The sequence below is a fragment of the Cyanistes caeruleus genome, chromosome 2, assembly GCF_971803275.1.
Source record: "Cyanistes caeruleus chromosome 2, bCyaCae1.hap1.1, whole genome shotgun sequence".
NCBI lineage: Eukaryota > Metazoa > Chordata > Aves > Passeriformes > Paridae > Cyanistes > Cyanistes caeruleus.
This window is the reverse complement of record NC_141702.1, coordinates 105,371,377-105,391,748: the sequence shown is the minus strand read 5'-3', so window position 1 is coordinate 105,391,748 and position 20,372 is coordinate 105,371,377. Positions and strand designations below refer to the sequence as shown.

The following is a 20,372-nucleotide window of genomic DNA, read 5'->3' as shown; positions in this document are numbered from 1 at the left end:
TGTGAGAACGTCTTCAGTACCTCTCATTTGTTCCTGTTGCTCTTTGTCCATGAGTCCAAAGTCATCACCTTCATGCCATTTTGCAATTACGTCCAAAATCCCAGGGCGATTCATTTTTCCAATAGAGACGCACTGTGTGATGAAAGCAGTCCACTGTGCTCCATGTGGCATTGGTGGCATGGTTGGTAGAGGGACCCTTTGCTTTGAATATCCACCCCAGCATTGGTAGTCGGGGTACCAGGAGGAATTGTACTTCTGTACCCATTACCACTCTGGCGGCTTGCACTCCGTCATAGGCTGCTAAAACTTGCAGTATAGTTGGCTTCAGACCTTCTGTAGCTTTGACTCCAAAATCCTAATAGTTGGCCTCAGTCTCACCGGCACCTTTTGCCAAAGGTTCCAGGACAGACCATGGCTCCTGGCTGCAGAGCAGAACACGTTTTTCACATCTGGTCCTATCCTGACTGGGCCAAGGGCTACTGCATGAGTGATCTCCTGCTTGATCTGGGCAAAGGCTTGTCGCTGTTCAGGCCCCACTGAAAAGCGTTTTTCTTGCAGGTGACCAGGTAGAGAGGGCTCACAATCTGGCTGTTCTTGGAATATGCATACTCCAAAAGCCTATGGCACCTAAGAAAGCTTGTGTTTCCTTCTTGTTGGTTGGTGGAGACATTGCTGTGATCTTGTTGATGACACCAGTGAGAATCTGATGCTGTCCATTTTACCACTTTAATCCCAGGAGCTGGCTCTCTCAAGTGGTCCCTTAACTTTGCTCTTCTTGATGGTGAAATTTGCTTTCAGGAGAATCAGGATGATTCTCTCTCTTTTCTCAAATACCTCTTCTTTCTCAAATACCTCTGTGTTCCCCCACACAATGATGTCATCGATGTACTGCACATGTTCTGGAGCCTCACCTTTTTCTAGTGAAATCTGAATCAGTCCATGGCAGATGGTTGGGCTGTGCTTCCACCCCTGGGACAATTGGTTCCAGGCATACTGCACTCCTCTCCACATGAAGGCAAACTGAGGCCAAAGGAATGGAGAAAATGCACTGGCAATATCAATAGTGGCATACCACTTCACTGCCTTGGACTCCAGCTTGTACTGGAGCTCCAACATATGTGGCACGTTGAGCAGCGCTCATTGATGGAGTCACTTCATTCAAGGCACGATAGTCCATAGATTCAGTCAATCTCCATTATACTTCAGATTTGTGCACAGACCAGATGGGGCTGTTGAAGGGTGTGTGGGTTTTGCTGACCACCTCTTGGCTCTCCAACTAATGGATCATCTTATGGATGGGAATCATAGCATCTTGAGTGTTCTGTACTGTTGGGGGTGTGTCGCTCTATTGGGAACGGCGAGAAGAACAACACAGACTCCCTTGTGAGTTGAACAGGAGAGTTCCTTCAAGGTTTATTACCTCAGATCTTCTTTTATAGACCAATACGTGAAAGTACAGAAAAGTAAAACTCTTATTGGTTAGTAAACTAACACATCACCATCATTGGTCAGTGGGGTACACCACCCCTCGACCTTCTCTTGCAAGAAAACAAGAAACTGACAAACAGCACCTGCAAGGCTGTCTTCTATCTCTGAGGATTGTTTTAATCCCTCTTTATGATTTCCCTGGCCACTTTCTCAGGCGAGACCGAGAAAGTTATGCGGCCTGCTATTCTACAGGCACTGTGCTCTCTGCCTTTGCTCATAGTTAGCATCCATAGAGGTGCACTGTTGAAGTGGCAATTGGTACTCGTTGCTCCTCCCCCTTCAGAAGTCCCACTGCAGATGGGTTCTCTGATAGTCCAGGCAAGGTGTTCAATTGCTTAACGCCCTCTGTCTCTACAGCTGCTATCCCAAATGCCCACCTGAGTCCCTTTGGGTCTTTGAAATACCCACTTGGGAGGTAGTCTATGCTCAAAATGCATGGGACCTCTGGGCCAGTCACAATAGGTTGTTTCTTCCACTCACTTCCAGTCAGGCTCACATCAGCTTCCACCAAAGTCAAATCCTGTGATCCCCCTGTCATGCCAGCAATAGAAACAGATTCTTCCCCCATGTGTCTTGATGGAATTAATGTGCACTGTACACCAGTGTTGACCCAGCCCTCATATTTTTGTGGTTCAGAAGTGCCAGGCCAACGAATCCACACAGTCCATCAAACGCGGTTTTCCCTACCCTCTACCTGTCAGGAGGCAGGGCCTCTCTAAGCCTGGTTATCTTTCTTTCCCTGGGCATACATCTTAGAGGTTCCTTCAAGGGGATTGGACGTGTCATCGTCATCATACCTGGCTACGGGCTACTGGAGCTGCTTCCTTTCTGATGGAACTTCCTCTCTGAGTCTTGCCTTCCTTTAATTCACACACTCGTTGTGCCAGAGCAGCAGTGGGTCTTCCATCCCTTCTCCTCATGCTTTCCCCACAATCATGCAGGAAGAACCACAGCTCACCTTGTGGTGTGTACCTTCTCTCACTGTCTGGGGGATGTCTGCATTTGGTACCAGAACCTCTGATCTGTACTGCCGAGATTTGGAGAAGACCCTCTTAAATCTCCTCCCCAAGTTTCTTGTGATTCTCCTCTATCTTATTTTCTAATTTCTGCAGACATGTTTCCACAGCCGTGATTCTTGCATGTGTTGGGCCATGCATGGCATATGCATATGCTCGGAGCTTCTTTGCCATATCAAGCATGATCTCCTCCCTTTCATCCCACTTCATGACTACTAAAGCAGAAGCGTATTCCTGTGGCCCAAGTCGTACAAGTTTTTGCCACATCGTGGCTGTACATGGTACCAAGTCTGGATTCTTAGGTTGTCCGAGAAGACAATCTCTGCCACTGCCATTTCTCTCAAGCGTTGAGTCCCTTGTTCTATGGTCTTCCACTGGATTTGCTGCATATAGAGATCGTCTGCACACAGGTATCTTTGTCCCACACTTACCAAGATCTGTGCTCAGAGATTGTGAGGGTGGGCCCCCTCATCATTCCTTGGTTGATAACCAGATCATGTGACAGAGATCCCAAATGCCTTGCTTCAGTACCATCCAGAATTGTAGCCTTGCCTGCAGTATCCCAAAGATGGACTAACCAATTAATTATAGATTCATCAGCTCGTCGAGTGTAACCCTTTCTTAGGCAACGAAGGTCCCTCAGGGAAAAGGACTCAGTAGCAACTTCTGATTTTGTGTCAGTTGCTGGAGCTGGCTTTGAGGGTCCTTCCCCCAGATCTTTGTCCACTGGTCGATTGATTTTGTTTTTGTGCTGCTTTCCCACAGAAGTGACTGCCAGTGGCTTAGGCTGTCTGGTTTAGCTACTGGCTTAGGCTCACTGTCTGGTTTAGCAACAGCCTGAGTAACTGTGGTATTGGTGGCAGCCTGAGTGACTGGGGTAGCTGCTGATTTATCTCCCTGCTCCCCTGCCTCTCTCTGCTACCCCACAGTATCTAGCAGTGTGTGATAAGCATATGCCAGGACCCAGCTTATTGCAATGACCTTTTTCTCCTTAGAGTCATCATGGCACTTCTGTTTCAGCTATTTCCCCACCTCAGCTGGGTTCTATATTTGTCCACGTGAAAAGTTCCAGGCTATAGGGTTAGAAAATTCCTTCAGGGTTTAGCCCATATCCTCCCAATCTCCACTCCACTTAGAATTTTCCATGCCCAGGTCTACTCCTGGGTCAGGGATCCAGGAACTCAGGTCAGGTCTCATCAGCTCCTCTGGACATCTCAGCCCTCATTCTAGACAAGCTGCAAACCTTACAGAGGAAGCCTACCAGATTAAATAGCAGGAAGGTGGTCTCTTTAACATTCAGGGGAAACTGAACATTCTCCAAAAGTGACGTAGCAGATTCAAAGAAGAAGGAAAGAAAAGGCTGAAAAGCCTCATCCCCTGTTCCTGCTCTAGCAAACTGGGCCCAACTACTAAAAAAACCCCAAAACGTGCTACTGGAACTAGGATGCAGGGTAGAACAAAGAAACCATAAACCATTCATATCTTGAACAAACCCCTTTGTAAACTCCCTATAAATCATTATTACCATGCCCAGCAAAATAGCAACCCAAATCCGTGCCCCTCTACTGTAAAAACTACGTGTTAGGAACAATACTGGAGCTATCTCTGAATAAGAAAAGAAGCCTAGGGACCAGAAAGGTATTAAAACCTGAAAAAAGCTGAGGGACCAGAGACGTGTGAGGGCCTGCAGCCAGAGAGACATTATGAATTCAAGCAACATGGCTACTGACTGCTTTATCCCAATACAGAGTAAGTACAACCAAAATGCAATTAGTACAGTTTTTTTCCACTTTCTTGAGCCGCACACTGAGCGCCAAAAAATGTATTTGTCCTGGTTTAGGGCAAATTTGGGAGGAAACTCCAAAAGGGATCCCTCTAGAGAGCAGATTCAAGCCCCTCCCCCTACTGGTTTGGGAAAAACTTTCCTTGGAGATAAGTGGAGCAAACCTGTTTATTTAACAAGCAAAGTATTTGCAAGGATAAAAAATGAATAATAATAAGCAATAAAGCCTCTTGCAGTTCTGAAGAGATGGCAAATTCAGAAAGTCCTTTCCATGGGGTGTCGCTTGGCTCACTCAGTCTCTTATCAGTCCCTCCTGCATTGGAAAATGCTATGTCCCGGGCCCTGGTGGGACACAGGGGTGAGCTCCCGGTGTTTTCTGGGTTTCCAGTCCAGAGCAGGTTTGAACAGTTCCAAGAAAAAGAAAAAACACAGTCCAGGGAATTTCTCTGCCTCAGCTACCTAAAAAAACCCTAACTAAAAAGCAAAGGAGAGTTCTCTCCCGCTGTCTGTCCATGCTGCAGACAATACAGTCTGTGAGAAGGAAAAATGCCGGAGAGCAAGTGCAGTTTCTGAAAACAAACTGCGCACTTCTTCTTCCCCTCTTTGCTCTCAGAACCAGTCTCAAAGGTAAAAAAAATAATATCCAGCATAAACAGAACAGATGACTGGGGATAAAAGCATCATAAAGTCACCCCAGGACAGTCTTATGAGAACTCTGTCGTCTGGAACCTGTCTTGCCTGTTGCCCACATGGTGTTTTTGGGACCTCAAAGTCTGCCAGAGATTTACACAAACCTATCCTTCCATTCCCAGGCCTCCCACAGAGCCAGGCCAGGAAGACGGATCATCCCACCAGTCCTGGTCTTACAAGAGACAAAGACCTGAGAGATGGCTTTGGAAAGGTAAGGGATAAAGACAGGGATGAGCAGACTTCCTTTGGGGTCCTTCAGGGTCCTTCAGAGTCCCTCAGAGTCCCTCAGAGTCCCTCAGAGCTGAGTTCTTCAGAAGCCAGGAAGTGAGAAACAGCTGCCATTCCTGGCCATGAGTGTTAAGCAAGAGCAATTACCCCTCCTTGCTGCGTATTTATTGCACATGGTTTTTATTCTGCTGCCATGGCCTGTAGGAACTGAACTGCCTGCTCTCTGGTCATGTGAGCTCTTCACCTGTCTTGGAGCACTCGTATGACTTTGGTGCTTCAAGCAGGGCTTCCTGTCATAGGTTGCAGTTGGGGCAGTGTAAGGCTGTGGCCCTAAAGTCTTCCACCTCCTTGTGTGTAATTGCCAAGATGAGGTTGGGAGACATTCTTCTGAAACACTTGGAATGAATATGGAGCTGCATTAAAGACTGTGGCACTCTATGGACCCTGTGCTCCTGATGAGATGTTGTGTCCAGTTTGGGCGTCTCTGCTTACATTTGTGATGTATTTCCTTTGCAACTAGGTCCGTCCTGCATTATGCAAGTTGGCTCAGGAGAACTCAGAGCAGAAGGATGCGGAGGTTTTTGAGGACGAGATGAAGAAAAGGACACAAAGGAAAACATCCTTGCAGCTACCTCCACTGGTAGTTGACCCCGGGGATGCAGAAGAAGGAAGTATGTGTCTACACTTGTGGTCATTTTTGATCATTTGCTTGCCCTTTGCTCAGTGCTGCAATCAGACTGGGGGGCTGTGCTGCTTGCATCTAAGTGGAAGACTGAAGAGGAGTTAGTTCTGTTCCCCAAAGAAATATACAGAGGCCCATGGCCGCACTAAGTCAATAAGAGAATATCAGCTTCCCACCTTTACCTCTTAAGTTTTTCGGAGTAGAAAATTTTTTCTTGTAAAGTTGACTGGAGCTTCAGACTCTCTCCTGGAGAGCAGCCTGCAGGGAAGGGGAGTCCAGAAGAATGCTTCTCAGCCATGGTGGAACTGAGAAGAAACAAAATTCAATTCCTTCTAATGAAAACACCAGAGATCCTTCTCCTGCCACAGCCTGCTGAGGAGCTGGCACTGTAGAGCTGTGCTGAAGCCCCGAGCCAGTGCTTCTGTTGTAGCCCCAGGAGCAAGCAGCGTTCCTGACTGAATCCTGGCTGAGGGGCTCTGACTGCAGTGCTGTGTGTGCTGCCCCCAGGGTGGCAGCAGGGAACTTAGGAGGCAGCACTCAGCCCGAGGGCATCACTCAAGGCTATCTGCACTTTCATTTGGTAACTTCCCCAGCCAGACTCGGAAACAGAAAAACAAAAGCAAAGCAATACTGTGTTTTCCTTCTTTCTTAGGGGAAGCATCACTGCAATTTGGTTTTAAACTGGAAGAGGGTAGATTCAGGTTAGATTCTAGGGGGAATGTTTTTATAATGAAGGGGATGAAGCACTGGAAGGGTTGGCTCAGAGAAGCTGCTGTTGTTGATCCATTCTTGAAGGTGTTCAAAGCCAATTTACATGGGGCTCTGAGCAATCTCATCTAGATGAAGATGTCCCTGTTCACAGGGGTTGGACTAGATGGTGCTTAGAGGTGCCTTCCAAGCCAAACTCTTCTAGGATTCTGTGATACTGTGATCACAGTCCCATGTTAGCATGCCACTGTTATACTTGAAGTTCTTCGGGATAACAAAGAGCTGTTACCCGAGTCCAGCAAGTTTTCTGGCCCTTTCCATCGTCACCCTGTGCAGCAGCCGCCACTTACAAGCTCCTCTTTGGTCTCCCCACAGGCTTTAGCCTACCGCCTGTCGATGGCACAGCTTCCAGTGTGCAGAGAAAACACCCTGGTAGTGCCTTGAAGAAGAAGATCTTGAGGAAGCAGGACAATGTGCCCTCACTGCCCAATATGCCCATCATCCATGGGGATGGCAGCTTCCCACGCAGCTCCTCAGGTAAGCCTGCTCTGAGGCAGCTTTTTCCCCCACGGGTTTTTCCTTGCCCAAGGGGCACAAACTGCCACCTGCCTCACCCAGCACAGCTGGGATCTTGGGTCCATAGCCTGTCCTGAGAATGAACAGCAAATGTACTTCTGAGTTAGTCCAGCTCTGCAGTAGTGGAGCAGTTGGTTCTTAGAGATCCATTGGGAAGTTGAGCTGAATAAAGTAGTGGTAAAGGCCTAAGCTCTGGCTTTTGCCCCTCCTGATAATCCAAACCACAGCACTGGTGCAAGAGGCAGCTGTAACTGCAGGGATGAGCTGTGGGGCAGTGTGCCAGGGTGTGCTCACTGGGCACCTACGAGTACCACCACGATCAGTTGTCCACTCACCATCTCATCCCTCTGCCTGTGCTGCTGTCCGGCTCTGCAGACAGCTTTCCTGCTATCCCAGCAAGGGCTGTCTCTGCGTGGCAGTCAGCAGCTTGGTGCAGTCGTGCTGCTGCTCCCAGAAGTGCCCAGTGGCTCCTCACTGCTGCCATCCCACAGCCTGCAGTGCCAAGAGGGAACAAGCAGTGCCTCTTGTGTCACCCCAGCCAAATACAGTGGCCGTATGTAGCAGGTGACAGCCAGGAGGGGCTGCCTGGTGCTCCCAGGCTGTTTGCTGCCTGCAGTAAATACCCAGCAGATAGTCCCTAGTGGCTCTTGTCTCTCCCTTGTGGGTAGAGTGCCTGTGCTAGCATTCCAGGTAGGGTGAGATAAGAAGAAAGGAGCTAGGAATGATACTTGGAATGCTCCTTTCTAGAGGTGCTACTTCCATGTTGAGAATTGACCAGAACTAGCCTGACGTGGCTCTCCATTCACAGTGAACCTAGATGTGTATGTCCACACACTTCTGCAGTGACATCACTGATGTCAGTGTCTGGGGTACATCAGTGACATCCACATTAGCCCCTGTCTGAATATTTTTGATGTTATGGTATACTTTGTGAGAACAGGCAAGGTAGCACAGAAACCCTGCAGAGTCTAGAGAAGTTCATCTAGATTCTGTTCAGTGTTGATAGTCCATCATTGTAGACAGCTCTGATGTTTTCATCTACACATTAGGAAATGAGCTATTGAGAGCATGACATGAAATTTTGGATGCACAGTGCTTTTGATGACAATTGGGTTTCATAAGACATGCATTTATCATCTGATTTTTCTCATACCTTTTACATTTTTTTCCATACCAAAAAATTCAATTAAGGCAAAGCCTGGACACCTGATTATCAAGAGCATGTGTCTGGCAACAATTTGCAGCTGTATTTGCACATTTTTATCCTCAGTTTGCATTTGGAAGGCTTTTATATCAACTGTCTAGACTGGAAATGGCATTTTTCCACAAATGAAGGCTTAGGCACTGCTGAGTTCACAAACACATCCATTTGATGACAAAGAAATTTCACTTCAGCATCTTTGAAATACAGCCAGTGTGTCCCTCTGAAAGGGCAAAGACTCATGATGCTTGGAAAGAACAAAATCCATAAAGTACTCCCTGGGCAACAGTAGGCTACAATGTATGTGCAGTCAGCTGTCTGCTGTCTAGAAGATTTGAAGGCAATGGGAAGAGAGGCGCTGTCAGGAGTGAAGGGTCAGGTATCGCTGCTCCCTGGTAGCTGCTCCGTGGGGATTCAGCCGGGCCCAGCAGGGCTGGGTTGTTCAGGCTGGGCTTGGTGCTGTGGCGAGGCAGCTGCAGGTCTTTCCTCAGGGAGTTGCAGAGTGCCTCTGTCGTCGGGGCTGGGGGAAATCAGGGCGCTGAGACAAGAGAGGCAGCTGAGGGGTTCCCTCCTGGGCTAGCAAGTCCTGCTGGTGGGCGCTGTCTGGCAGGCAGTGGGAGCTCTGCGGCCTCAGGAAGCTGCCGCTGCCTGTGGTAGCTGTGGCACTTGGCAGCTGGCGCTGTGTGGGCAGCTGTCAGCTTTAGCCTGGAGCTGTGCCCAGCTGGGGGGGCTGGGAGAAAGCAAGCAGCCCAAGGAGCCAGGCAGCAGGGAAGTGTCTGTCCCAGTGCCACTTTGTCCCACACGGAAGCCTGGCTGGGAGATGGGGCTGCAGGCCGCTCCATGGCGGGGTGCCTTGCCCGGGGCTGCAGCGCTCATGGCTGACCCTCTCCTCACAGTGACCTCGCAGACGGCCTCTGGGGCCAAGCGTCGAGAGGAGCCGCTGCGTGGGAACTGGCAGAAGGACACAGCCACTTGTGACCCACAGCAGGCCTTGCTCAAGGCACTGTCCTTGCTGGGCAGCGATGACTGGTAAGAAAGGCCCCGTTCACTCTGTCTCCCTCTTAGCGTTAAGGTAGCTCAGAAGTGGATCTTGCTAGTGCCTCTGAGCCCCGACAGCCCAGAGGGCCAAGGGGCACCAGTGAAACCACTGCAGAGCCATGAGAGGATAAAGATTTGACAGCAGCCTTTTCTTGGCCTTGGTCTGCAGCAGTGCTCCAGCTGCAGCAGCTCCCTGCTGTTTGCTCGCTTTGCCTGCTGCTCCATGGAGCTGCAAAGGAAATCTTAAGGGAAGAGAGAAAGCTGTGGGACAAGATGATTTGCTGGCTGAAGGATGTGGAAGCAGGATGGCTGCACTTTTGAGTGTAGAGATTTGGGTGCCTTGGAGCACTGGCCCAGTGGGACTGAGTAAGATTTCTTCTCTCTGGCCCCACTGCTGACAGCAATGGCAGGTGACAGGGTCTCCCTGGGACCTCCTGCTGTGAATGCCAGAAGCAGCTCCAGGGAGTTCCTCTTCCTGAGAAATGGCCTGACTTGTGCTTTCAAGTCCCTCAGCCTGTCATTACTCCTGAAGGTCTCATGGCAGAAGAGAAGGAAAAAGAAATATAATCCTCTAGGAATCTTTTGGAATTCAACTTTTTCTTTCTCACTGCATCATATGGGCCTGAAATAATTGGTTAAAACTCACATTTTGTCCCAAAATTTGACACAGACAGAAGGAGGCCCAGAGGTGGTAACCTGACGGATGTTGGGAGGTATTGGTTGTCTTTTTGATGTCTGGGTTAGCATCCATTCACTGGTGGATGCTTCATTCACACGGGGATAAGGACTCCACTCACACTGGGATAAACATGAAGAATCTGCCACAATGCATCTCCTTGTGCAGTCATCTTTTTTCTTTGCCCTTTCTCTTCTGCTTTCTCTTCCCCATTTCTCCTTGGTGCCCTGTGAGGTGCAGAGAGCCTCTGGAGGTGTGGGGGAGTCTGGGTGACATCAGGGGTTCCTGTGGGATCGATCACCAGCCCTGTGCTGCAGCCCTGATGCCTCACAAACCTGCCTGTAGCTGAGGGCCTGCACAAAGCAGGTGCTGGGAGATGGAGTTGTTTGCACCTTTTAAATAACATATTGCTCTTGTGGGGGTTGTTTTAGGTAGCGGGCTTTGCCAGAGTTTTAGCTGTTCTTGCCCAGTTGTGCAATCTTCTGGGACATCCTGCTGCTTTTTTGGGCAAGGAGGAAAAGAAGTGGAGTGGATGAGAGACAGGCCTGGATTGCAGAGTGGAAAGTCAGCTCCAGAGTGCCAGTGCAGTCTCCTACTGCTGAACTGCCTGCTGGGGCTGGTAAAGAAGGAAAAAGCCCCAGTAACAGCCCCATGGGACTGTGTCTCAGGGGCAGGAACAGGGAGGTGACAGGAAACAGCAGCTTGGTTTGGTCTCACAGCTTCTAAGAAGCAGTGAAACACGGATTTCATGGGCCAGAGGTTTCAGAAAGGCTGTCTTGTAAAATGGCCACAAATGAAGACTCTGAAATCCCTCTCTTTGCCTCTTGGATTTGTGTGTGCTTTTGACAGCCACAGAATCCTGTGGCCACGAGTTCCACAATTTCCTGAAGTGCTCCTTGAAAAGCACCTCCCACTGAGGTCCCACTGAGCTGCCAGCCTGGTCATTTCAGAGGGTGCTGCCTAGTTCTTGGGTGGAGAGAAAAACCAATCTTTTTGGGACTTGCCTTTCAGGGAGCTGAAGGAGAAGGCGCTCTCCAGCATCGGACAGCTGGCTGGGTCCCATTCAGAAGTCTTGCTTTGTAGACTTCGTGATGTTTGCCTGGCAGTTACCAGTGAGGTGAGAACATTCTTCTGAATTGTCCCCCGTACCTCATACATGGTGTGTAGAGCAGATATGTGCATGTTCATGTCCATGTGTGCTCAGGGATTGCCTTCATTTCTGTTTCTAGACCTTGTATTTCTAATGTCTCCCAGCTAGGATCAGTGTGTGCATGTAGCTGTATTTTCTGGTAGGTTGGCTGTCTGACACTCATCTTTGAGTGAGGTGTCATTGTAACGCAAGGTGCAAATGCACAAACTGAGACATTAATTATGTTATTTACCAGGGTCCTAAACTCTGCTAGAGCTGTAATTCAAGACTGGAAATTTCTGTAGACTTGAGCCTGTGTTTTCTGTTTCTGGTCAGAGTCCTTCGATTGATGGTGTTGCTTTTTTGGAGTAGAGCACATGACTCCTTTGTTGTTATGACTTGGGCCTTTATGGTTTGCAAGAAGCCCTTCCTTTAATTTGTTTGTTTTTCAAGTAAAAGGGCCTAAAATCAAAGTAGTGCACATTTTGGAAGTCTTAAGTGAAATATTTTTTTTCTAGGCCTGCTGTCAGCAGGTCTGAGGCCAGAAACTGGTGCCAGAGTAAATGCTTTTCTGTGCTTGTGCTCTCCTGGTCTTACTGTGCTTTTATCTTCCCCTGGACAGAGTGGGATGTGTGTTGCTGTACTGGGGATGGCAATAAGCACGACAGACTCTTGTGCGTTGAACAGGAGAGCAAAGTTTCTTATTCTTGATCTACTTTTATAGACATGTTAGAGAAAGCCTGAGAAGTAAAACTCTCATTGGTCATTAAAGCAACACATCTACCTTCATTGGTTAAGTGTAACATCAGCCTCTGACTGTTTTCCTAAACACCGCCTATAAAGATTGTTGTCCTTTACCAAGGACTGTTTGGATTCTTATGCTTTCTCAGGCCAGAATGAGAAGACTGTGACTTGGTTTCACACAGGCTCTGTTCCCTTCTTTTAGCATTTAGCATCCACAGGACGTGTTATCATTTCCAGGGACTGTTGTCTAAGGCCACTGGTTTTCTTTTCAAGGTGATTCTTATGTTTCTCTCATCACTTCCCCAGGTGACCAACCTTCGCTCCAAGGTGTCCTACTCTGCAATTGTCACTCTTGGAGAGCTCTTTGCAGCCTTGAAGAAGGACATGGACTCCGTGGTGGATGAGGTTGCTCGGGTCCTTCTCCAGATGGTTTGGAATTCCCCAGAGTTTCTGGAGAAAGCAGCCAATCAGACCCTGGGGATCATGGTGGAGAACGTGACTCCTGCACGAGCACTGGCTGCTCTCATGGACAGGGGAGCCAAGTAGGTTCTTCTGCTTCTAGTGATCTTCTTCACCTTCTAGTGTGTGCGTGGGGGAAGGGATGAGAGACAGAATGGGAATGGTGGGAGGGAAGGCTCCTGCATCCTGCATCTTCTGTGAAGTCAGGGACTTCATTCCCCCATCAACCTCACTTCTTTCCTCTTGTCACCTATTTCTGCCCTCCTGCAGCCTATAAGTTCACAGAATCACAGAGCTGTAGAATATGGGGAGTTGGAAGGAGCCCATCAGGAGCATCGAGGTCAGCTCCTGGCCTTGCACAGAACACCCCAAGGATCACACCAAATGCCTGAGATTGTTGTTAAAATGCTTCTTCAACTCTGTCAGGCTTGGTGCTGTGACCACTGCCCTGGGGAGCCTGTTCCAGTGCTCAACCACCCTCTGGGTGAAAACCCTTTTCCTCATATCCAACCTAAACCTCCTCTGACTCAGCTTCCTGCTGCTTCCTGGAATTCTCCCAGCCTGTCAGAGCTTCCCAGAACTGGTGAATGGTGGGGAAGTGAAAGTGCCTGCAAAGGCTAAGGATAGAGCCTTGTGCTTTTGTGGGAAGAGGGACAATTGGAGTTGTAGCTGTGAGCGCTCTTTGATATTTCACAGCGCTAAGCACAGAGGCCCTGGGACAAACCATGCCTCCTCATTATGCCATTAGCTTGAGAAAGAAGGAGGGGACTTGCTGGGGCATGGAGCACATGGAAGAAAATGTGCTGGGTGGGGCACAGATAGCACAGCAGGTGCAGCTCCTGCCAAAAGGATTCTTGTAGGACTGTCCTGGCCATAGAGCTTTACTTTCTGTTCAGACTGATGTTTCATGTTAGCTTTGAGATGATGAATCACTTTACAGGCACCTTCACAGGCTGACTGCCATGGGACAGCTGAAGCAAATGCTGCCTTAAGTGTTGGTGCTGGGCCTGATAGTTCCCAAGAGACAGTCTCTAGAACAGAACAACCTGGCTGAACTGCCTGCCACCCCTTCCTCAGCTTTGGAATAGGGTAGAACATTCAGATGTATCCCTTGCCAAGCCTCACAGAAGGAACAGGCAGCATTGCTGAATATTCTGCAACCTCATGTCCCACAGCATGTTTTCCCTGAATTTGTTGTTTTTCAATGGTCTGCAGATTTGGGGATAAATGGGTGGGAAGAGCCTCAATCCTGCTGCAGCTCTGTGTAGTGGGTCAGCATAGGTTGTCATTAATTCATGGGCTGTCTTTAATTCCTAAATTATTCATATGTAATCTATTTTTTAAAACTTTCTCAGAGTAAATTTTGGGAAAGAAATTGAGTATCAGATAATGCAGGGAGACTGAATTCCTCCCTCTTCCTTGCAGGCAGTCCTTCTGTACAATGCTAACTTTGTCTTTATCTGAGGACAGAGCCTCCTACAGGTGTCTAAAGTTGCAGGGAGAACCCAGGCCTCCTTGGCCCAGCAAGGACAGGGAGCATTCTCTGGTCAAGGCCTGTGCAGCTGTGCCTCCTTCTCCCTGTGTCCCAGTGTTTGCTCTCTTCTTCCCAGGAGCCGCTACGTCCAGGTGCGGAAGTGTGCGGCCGAACTCCTCCTGTCCTTGATGGGGAAAATTGGAGTCACGAAGCTCGCAGGCACACCCAGGGCTGAGAACCTGGCACAGGTGGCAGGGAAGCTTGCTCAGGACTGTCACAAGGACACAAGGTAATGATCTTCATTTCACCTCCTAAAACACGAAATCTGTTTGGTGTCTGGCTTTAAAAGGGAAACCCACAAAATTGTAGAAACAACAGGAAATAATATGTTACCTCTCCATGTGGATAAGGGGCATAGAATCACGGAATACGCTGAGTTGGAAGGGACTCATCAGGGTCATCAGGTCCAGCTCCTGGCCATGTGCAGGACACCCCAAGAGACACTCCATGTGCCCAAGAGCATTGTCCAAACCCTTCCTGAACTCTGTCAGCCTTGGTATTGTGACCAGTGCTCTGGGTTCCCCAGGGAAATGACTGTACTGGGTAACCTGAGGTTGTCCAGCAAGAAGGAGCATTGCCAGCTTCCTGTGACTTGAAGGATTCTTGACTGAGATCAAAAGAGCTCAGATTAGCCAGACTAACAGTTTTGTTTGGCCTTAGGTGCACCACACAAAGCCAAAGCGTTGCCTACTTTTCATCACTGAAGGATCCCAAATATATATTTCTCATTAACTTAAGATTTTCCTAGAAATACTTCAAGGGTCTTTAGCCAATGTATTCAGTCTTTCTAAACCTATTCTGAAGAAATCTATAATGCTGTTATCTGTGGCGAAATTACCTCCAAATTTGTTCTTGAAGAGCACTGCAGGTTCTGAGTGGCAAAATCAACCCAAACCACCAAAATCCCCTCACTTTGATGATTAAATTCCCATTAATAGCTGCCAAGAACACAGGAGCAACTAGCTACCCCTGTCCATACATATGGTATAGAATAATCAATAGGAAGCTAGAGGTGTTTTGTCCTGGCTTCCCTGCCTGTTAAATGAAGGCAAATTATTGTGCAGTGGCAGCAAGACACTGTTAATGGGCTCTGACAACCAAGTAGATGTGTTTTGCTTGTTCCCTGGGATCCATTGATCCCACAGAAGCACACACACAGTTTCAGAATCAAATGGTATTTTCTGTTGCCCCACGTTCTCCTCTTGCCTCTTGTGTTCAGCTGACAGCACTGTGCAGTGACAAGTGGAGGTAAATGTCTCTCTTTGCTGAGTAGGTAATGCCTTCTTATGCAAGGATTGCACCTGATGAGTTTAAGGTATCAGCCTCTTCTGTTAACACTCTTCCCATGTTTGTTCACTTTTCTTTCTTTCCCTTCCTTTGTTCCTTAGGCATTGTGGACAGGAGATGGTGAAGATGATGCTAAGTCATCCAAAATTTAAAAGGCTTTTGGAGCAATCTGTTTCTACCCGTGACCTGGAAGATATTCTGACTAGAATTAAGAAGAAAGTAAGTGCTTGGCAGGAGAAATGTCTCCTTTGTGCAAGGATTGCCAATGCTTATATGAGATCAAATATACCTAATCAGTCTTTATCTCATTCTCCTGAATCACTTTGCTCCTGGGAATGAGCTGTTAATCCTCAGCTTGTTCATCTGCAGACTACAAAGGGACTGATATTCTTAGGGAAAAAGTGGGGTTTTGAATATTTTGAATATCACAAAGGGGAAAGGGGAAGAGGAGAAAAAGGGTTTTCATTTAAGTGTAACCCCTCACCATGATCTCCCTACTGTGCCCCCAGTAAAGGAATTAAATGCGAATAGTGCTTCTGAAGATAACATAGTCTATGCAAAAGACACTGGATGTTGTAGTGCCAGGAAAATTTCCAAATATACAAAAGATGTACATGTCAATCTGGATTACTGCAATTCCTGTCTGTCTGCTGGGAATACTGTCCTGCTGCCAAGCCCTGTGGAGCTGGAGGAAGCTTGGTGAATTAAGCAGCATCCAGTGGAAAACCATTTGTTTGTTTGTGGGGTTTTTTTTATTCTTCTTATCTACATTACAGAAGGGAGCGTGATGTTGTAGAGGAACAGGGAGAGTGAGTGTTGAATCAACTTCCAACACAATGGGCCAGCTCCCAGAGAGTCCAAATTTTTCTGCTGCTTCCTTAAAGAACACTCATTGCCTACCAGTGTGCATTATTCCCATTTCTGCTCAAGACTAATGAAATTGGGATTTTAGAGTGCTGCTCAGTATGGCAGCACTCATAACCTGCCTTGGGCTATTGAGAACAAAGAGTTGGCATCACTGAATCTCTGGTCTGTTGCCTTCTGTAAGCTAGGAAATGTCTCCCTAAGCCTTGGTAGCCGTGATCCTGAGGTTCCAACTTGTGTTTTAAACAGGGAGTTTCCTATTGCATTTTCTAAAGAGTCATGGGGTTTCTTTATGTCTTTGTAGGAGATGGAAAGCCAGAAGGGTGAAGGCCCATCTGTCAAGATGCCGGTGAAGAAGAGCAGCGATTCCTCGAAGAAGCCCCAGGCCACATTGCCTTCTAGTAAACGGTACTGAGCACTTTTGTTAGATGGGACAAAGCACGTGACAAGCTTTACATGTCCTTCCTCAGGAAAATCTTTCTGGGGAAGATAACCCGTGCCAGAGATGGTTTCCATTCCCTACAAATGCTCCATGATAAAAATTGGCTACTTCTGCATTACACTGAACACAGCTTCTCTGGAGAGGTTTCCACAGAAATTGGGCAACAAAAAGACGCCCATTGGTTGTGGCTCAGACGATGCAGTGCACTGGCAAGGGCAGTGTTGTGGAGGCATGGAGAGGGCTGTGTCTCTGCTGCCGGACTTGGGACAAGTAAATTCAATCAGGGTTGGTTGTTTTCATCAGAGAGGAGTCTTTTTCAGATTGGTGTTTTGATGAGAAGTCCCAGTCAGGAAACAAGATGCCATTCCCCAAACAAGCAGCTCCCATGCAAGTTGTTGGGCCTGGCTGATTCATGGCTTTCTTACTCTCAAACTGTACCAAGTTTGAGTAGTAAGTATCAAGGCAATTCCTAAGCGACATTGGTCAACAGGTGTCTCAATGTGGATGTTTTGTTATGATATTCCTGTCCTTCACACTGTTTGCTTGATGGACTGCATGTTTGGTTTATCTCCCCCTGTGCTGCAGTCCAAATTTAAGACAGCAATTTGGTCCTTGCTGTCCTTTCTGCCAGGGGCAGAGCTACTTGTACCTGTTCTCCTGTGATAACAGAGGAGAGTTCTTTAGCTCTGTCATGCTCAGTGGTGGCAGAAGAGTGAGCACATGCCTCAGTAGCATAGCTAGGAACTTGGAATGCTCATGGAAGAGACAGGTTGATGAAGGAGAATTGTTCCCTGTGGGTGTGTTAAGCTGTGGATCCTGTCTCTGGGGAAGCAAACATAAAGTTAGCATAGTGCTGGGATGTCTGCCTTCTGTTTTTATCTCTGTTACTGATTTCCTGGATCCTTCAGATATGCCCCTGTTCATCTGTTCAGAGGCATCTGAGCTACTGTTACAGATTGTCATGCCTGCTGTAGAGACACTTCTCCAGAGTGATGAGTTTCCTTACTATAAGACACACATGTCCCCTATGAGGAGGCATTTAAACTTGCAAGTTTAAATTCTCTTTCCCCACAAAGCAATGAGACCTTTGTGCCTGGGAAGCCATCTGAAGGTAGATCAGATACATCTCATCCTTGGTTTTCCTGAGTGAGCACTGGTGAGAATGTTACTCGCAGATTGTCTCCTGTAATGATTGTCATGAGGTCCACGTTGTTTTTCAGAGCCTCATGATTTTCTAGCTGGAAATCACATCATTAGGGATGCTCCTCGAGATGTTTTGCTCTCCATTAACTGAAGGTATTATCACCACCAAGTTCTAATTTGGTTTTATTTTCCAGGGTGAAGTCTACCTCTGAGGGACGCCTCCTCCACCGTGCAAAAGCCCAGGTCACGTTACCTCCATCTGTGGAAGAAACGGAGCCGCTCCAGAAGCTTTACGATCTCCTGGAAGCCAAGGGGTTTCAGACACGGCTGGAAGGACTGGCATTCCTTCTCGAGCTGTGCAAAACTCGCCCCCAGCTCATCTCCACTAACATTGTCCAAGTATGTAGGGTATCTTCATTGTTCCTTTCCTTTAGCTCCTTCCCCAAGCCTGGAGCAGTGAAGTTCATTCTGTGTGTCTTGGCACTACATCCTGGCAGTTTGGGCCAGGCTGGTCCCTCTTACACAGACAAATTTCATTCAGATCCAGGCTTCAGAACAAGTTCTTTCAGTCCAGCTGTATTTGTTGGGCAGGTGCCTATTGATGCTATTCATCAGATGATGACAGAGTCTGCTGCTGCTGTAGCTTCTGCTCTCTCCTACTCCCAGCTGGGTTAAGTGAAGGGAATAGCAGCACTGAAAGCATGGCAATTATTCTCTTGATAAAAAATGGTTTATCATGAGGAAGAGTAGTATCAGGCTGGGTTGGTTTAAACCCATCTTTTTTTAAAGGATACTTCTGTAAACTTCACCTTGTCTTGCACAGGCACAACTCTGGGTTACTCATATCTATCCTTGTCCCTGTTCCTCTTGGGAAAGACGATGCTCAGCCTTCTTGAGGGGTCCTTTTCTTCTCTCTGGTAAAGGAGGAAAATTAATGTGCCTTCCCCTCCCAGAAGCTGCTTTTTCCCTTTCTCCAGTAAATGGTGCCTGATAATGTGGCTGTCAAGGGACTGAACCTGCTCTAATAAGAGCTGTACAGCACATTAAATTTCAGAAGCCTACGTGTTAGTTAGACAAATGGTATGGTTCCTGGAAGAGTTGATCAGAGCCCTGCACTTCTCCAGACACAGAGATAGAGACAGACTAAAGAAAACATAGATCTCCTCCAGCCATAGTTTTGGCAATATCAACATTGCCCTCAGTACTTGAGGCAAGTGTACAGAAAGATGAGCTCTGTAAATATCTGGTTCCATACTTCTAAAGCAAAGGTCATCTTTTTCAATTAATAAATGGAATTAATTTAAATATTTACAGGTGGAGGGAAACACCATAGGAATTATTCTTTCCCCACCCAAACCGCTTCAAAATAGATGAAAATCTTTCAACCAGCATGAGGTTGTGCAACCACTGCAGTGAGTGGTCCCCAGGAAAACAGTGAAATTGTGCAAGCAAGTGTTGACCTGTCCAAAAGGATCAGATTCAATCTTTTACATTGCTGAGTGCACATGTCCACATCCCCTCTTCAAACAAGGACATTGTAATCCAGCTGTCATTTTGTTTGTTTTCTCCACAGATTTTTGATTCTTTGGTCCTGAGAATATCTGACACTCACAAGAAAGTGAAGCAGAAAGCGCTGGACGTGCTGGCAGAAATCATTGGCATCCTGGAAGATGCCATGAGCCCAGTGATTGTCCATTTGGTAGAAGGAATTACAAAGAACCTGAACTCGAAGGATCCTGGGGTTCATTCTGCAGCTGTGAAAGCTCTGGAAGAATCCATTTCTCATTTAGGTAAGGCTGACCCCTGACATGGACTCTCCTCAGCTGTGTCTCTGCCTCTCCCACACAAGAGAATGCTGAGAGCCTTGATAGCTCTTGTTGTCTGTGGAATGCTGCAGTTGACATCCACCAGAAGCTGTGGAGCTGCAGTCCTTACACACCAGTGCCCCAACAGGCTTGAATGTGCATCAGCATTTCCCAAAGGTCCCAGGAGCCCTTGGCTCTGTGCTGCTTGTCTGAAGAGGAAGTCCTGGACTACAGCTTTGCTAGAATTCAGAGCCAAGGGGCTTTTGGAGTTTGCTTGGGCCCCATTTGACTTCCCAAATGAATAGCTTTGCTGTTGGCATGAAGGGACACAGGCCCATCAGAGCTTCTGCAGAGCAGCCTCCTGGAAGGCTCTGTATTTATTATAGGCATTAGCTGCCCATTTCCCACCTTCCTTCTTTGGCTTCTTTTTTCAAAGGAGAACTTTTGTTTCAGCAGCTTCATTTCCTTGTAAGAAACAGGTAGAAATCCAGCTGTCAATGATGCCTTGTTCCACATGTTGTTTTGCATGGTGCAAGATGGCTGTAGCAAATAGCTACCTAGGCAAGGGCTGCTGCAAATTCCTTTGCCACACAGATTTATGTCAGCTCTGAAAATGCCGCACTGGGGAATATGTGTGAGAAATGAAGTGTTAAAAAGGCAGGTCTTCCAGGGGAGTTTCCACTTTCTCCACCTCAGCTGCTCTGTGAGCTCATGAACTGCCTGACTCAGTGCCTTTCTCTGTTCCAAGTATGGGGGGCACATTTTTACTCTGGGATGCAAACCCTTTTCACTGCTTACATGTGATTGAACTCTTGAAGTCCCTGATGGGAAATGTTTAACATAGCTCCTGGTACAGCAGACAACTTTGGATCTACAATT

The 20,372-nt window shown here is 47.6% G+C and overlaps 2 protein-coding genes across 4 annotated transcripts in view; one reads left to right on the top strand and one right to left on the bottom strand.

The window, feature by feature from the left end:
• Nucleotides 1-20,372, bottom strand: part of LOC147655082 (uncharacterized) — a 262,971-nt gene that overhangs the window by 167,791 nt on the left and 74,808 nt on the right. The window lies entirely within an intron of this gene.
• Nucleotides 1-20,372, top strand: part of LOC111943938 (TOG array regulator of axonemal microtubules protein 2-like) — a 243,991-nt gene that overhangs the window by 220,702 nt on the left and 2,917 nt on the right. For all 3 annotated transcript variants that reach the window (XM_086878885.1, XM_086878886.1, XM_086878888.1), the window contains 11 exons: nt 5,100-5,188; nt 5,726-5,876; nt 6,971-7,132; nt 9,269-9,401; nt 11,098-11,203; nt 12,266-12,501; nt 14,029-14,181; nt 15,341-15,458; nt 16,408-16,511; nt 17,883-18,087; nt 19,262-19,478. In XM_086878885.1, coding sequence (XP_086735011.1) covers nt 5,100-5,188; nt 5,726-5,876; nt 6,971-7,132; nt 9,269-9,401; nt 11,098-11,203; nt 12,266-12,501; nt 14,029-14,181; nt 15,341-15,458; nt 16,408-16,511; nt 17,883-18,087; nt 19,262-19,478 — 1,674 coding nt within the window. The remainder of the gene's footprint in view (nt 1-5,099; nt 5,189-5,725; nt 5,877-6,970; nt 7,133-9,268; nt 9,402-11,097; nt 11,204-12,265; nt 12,502-14,028; nt 14,182-15,340; nt 15,459-16,407; nt 16,512-17,882; nt 18,088-19,261; nt 19,479-20,372) is intronic.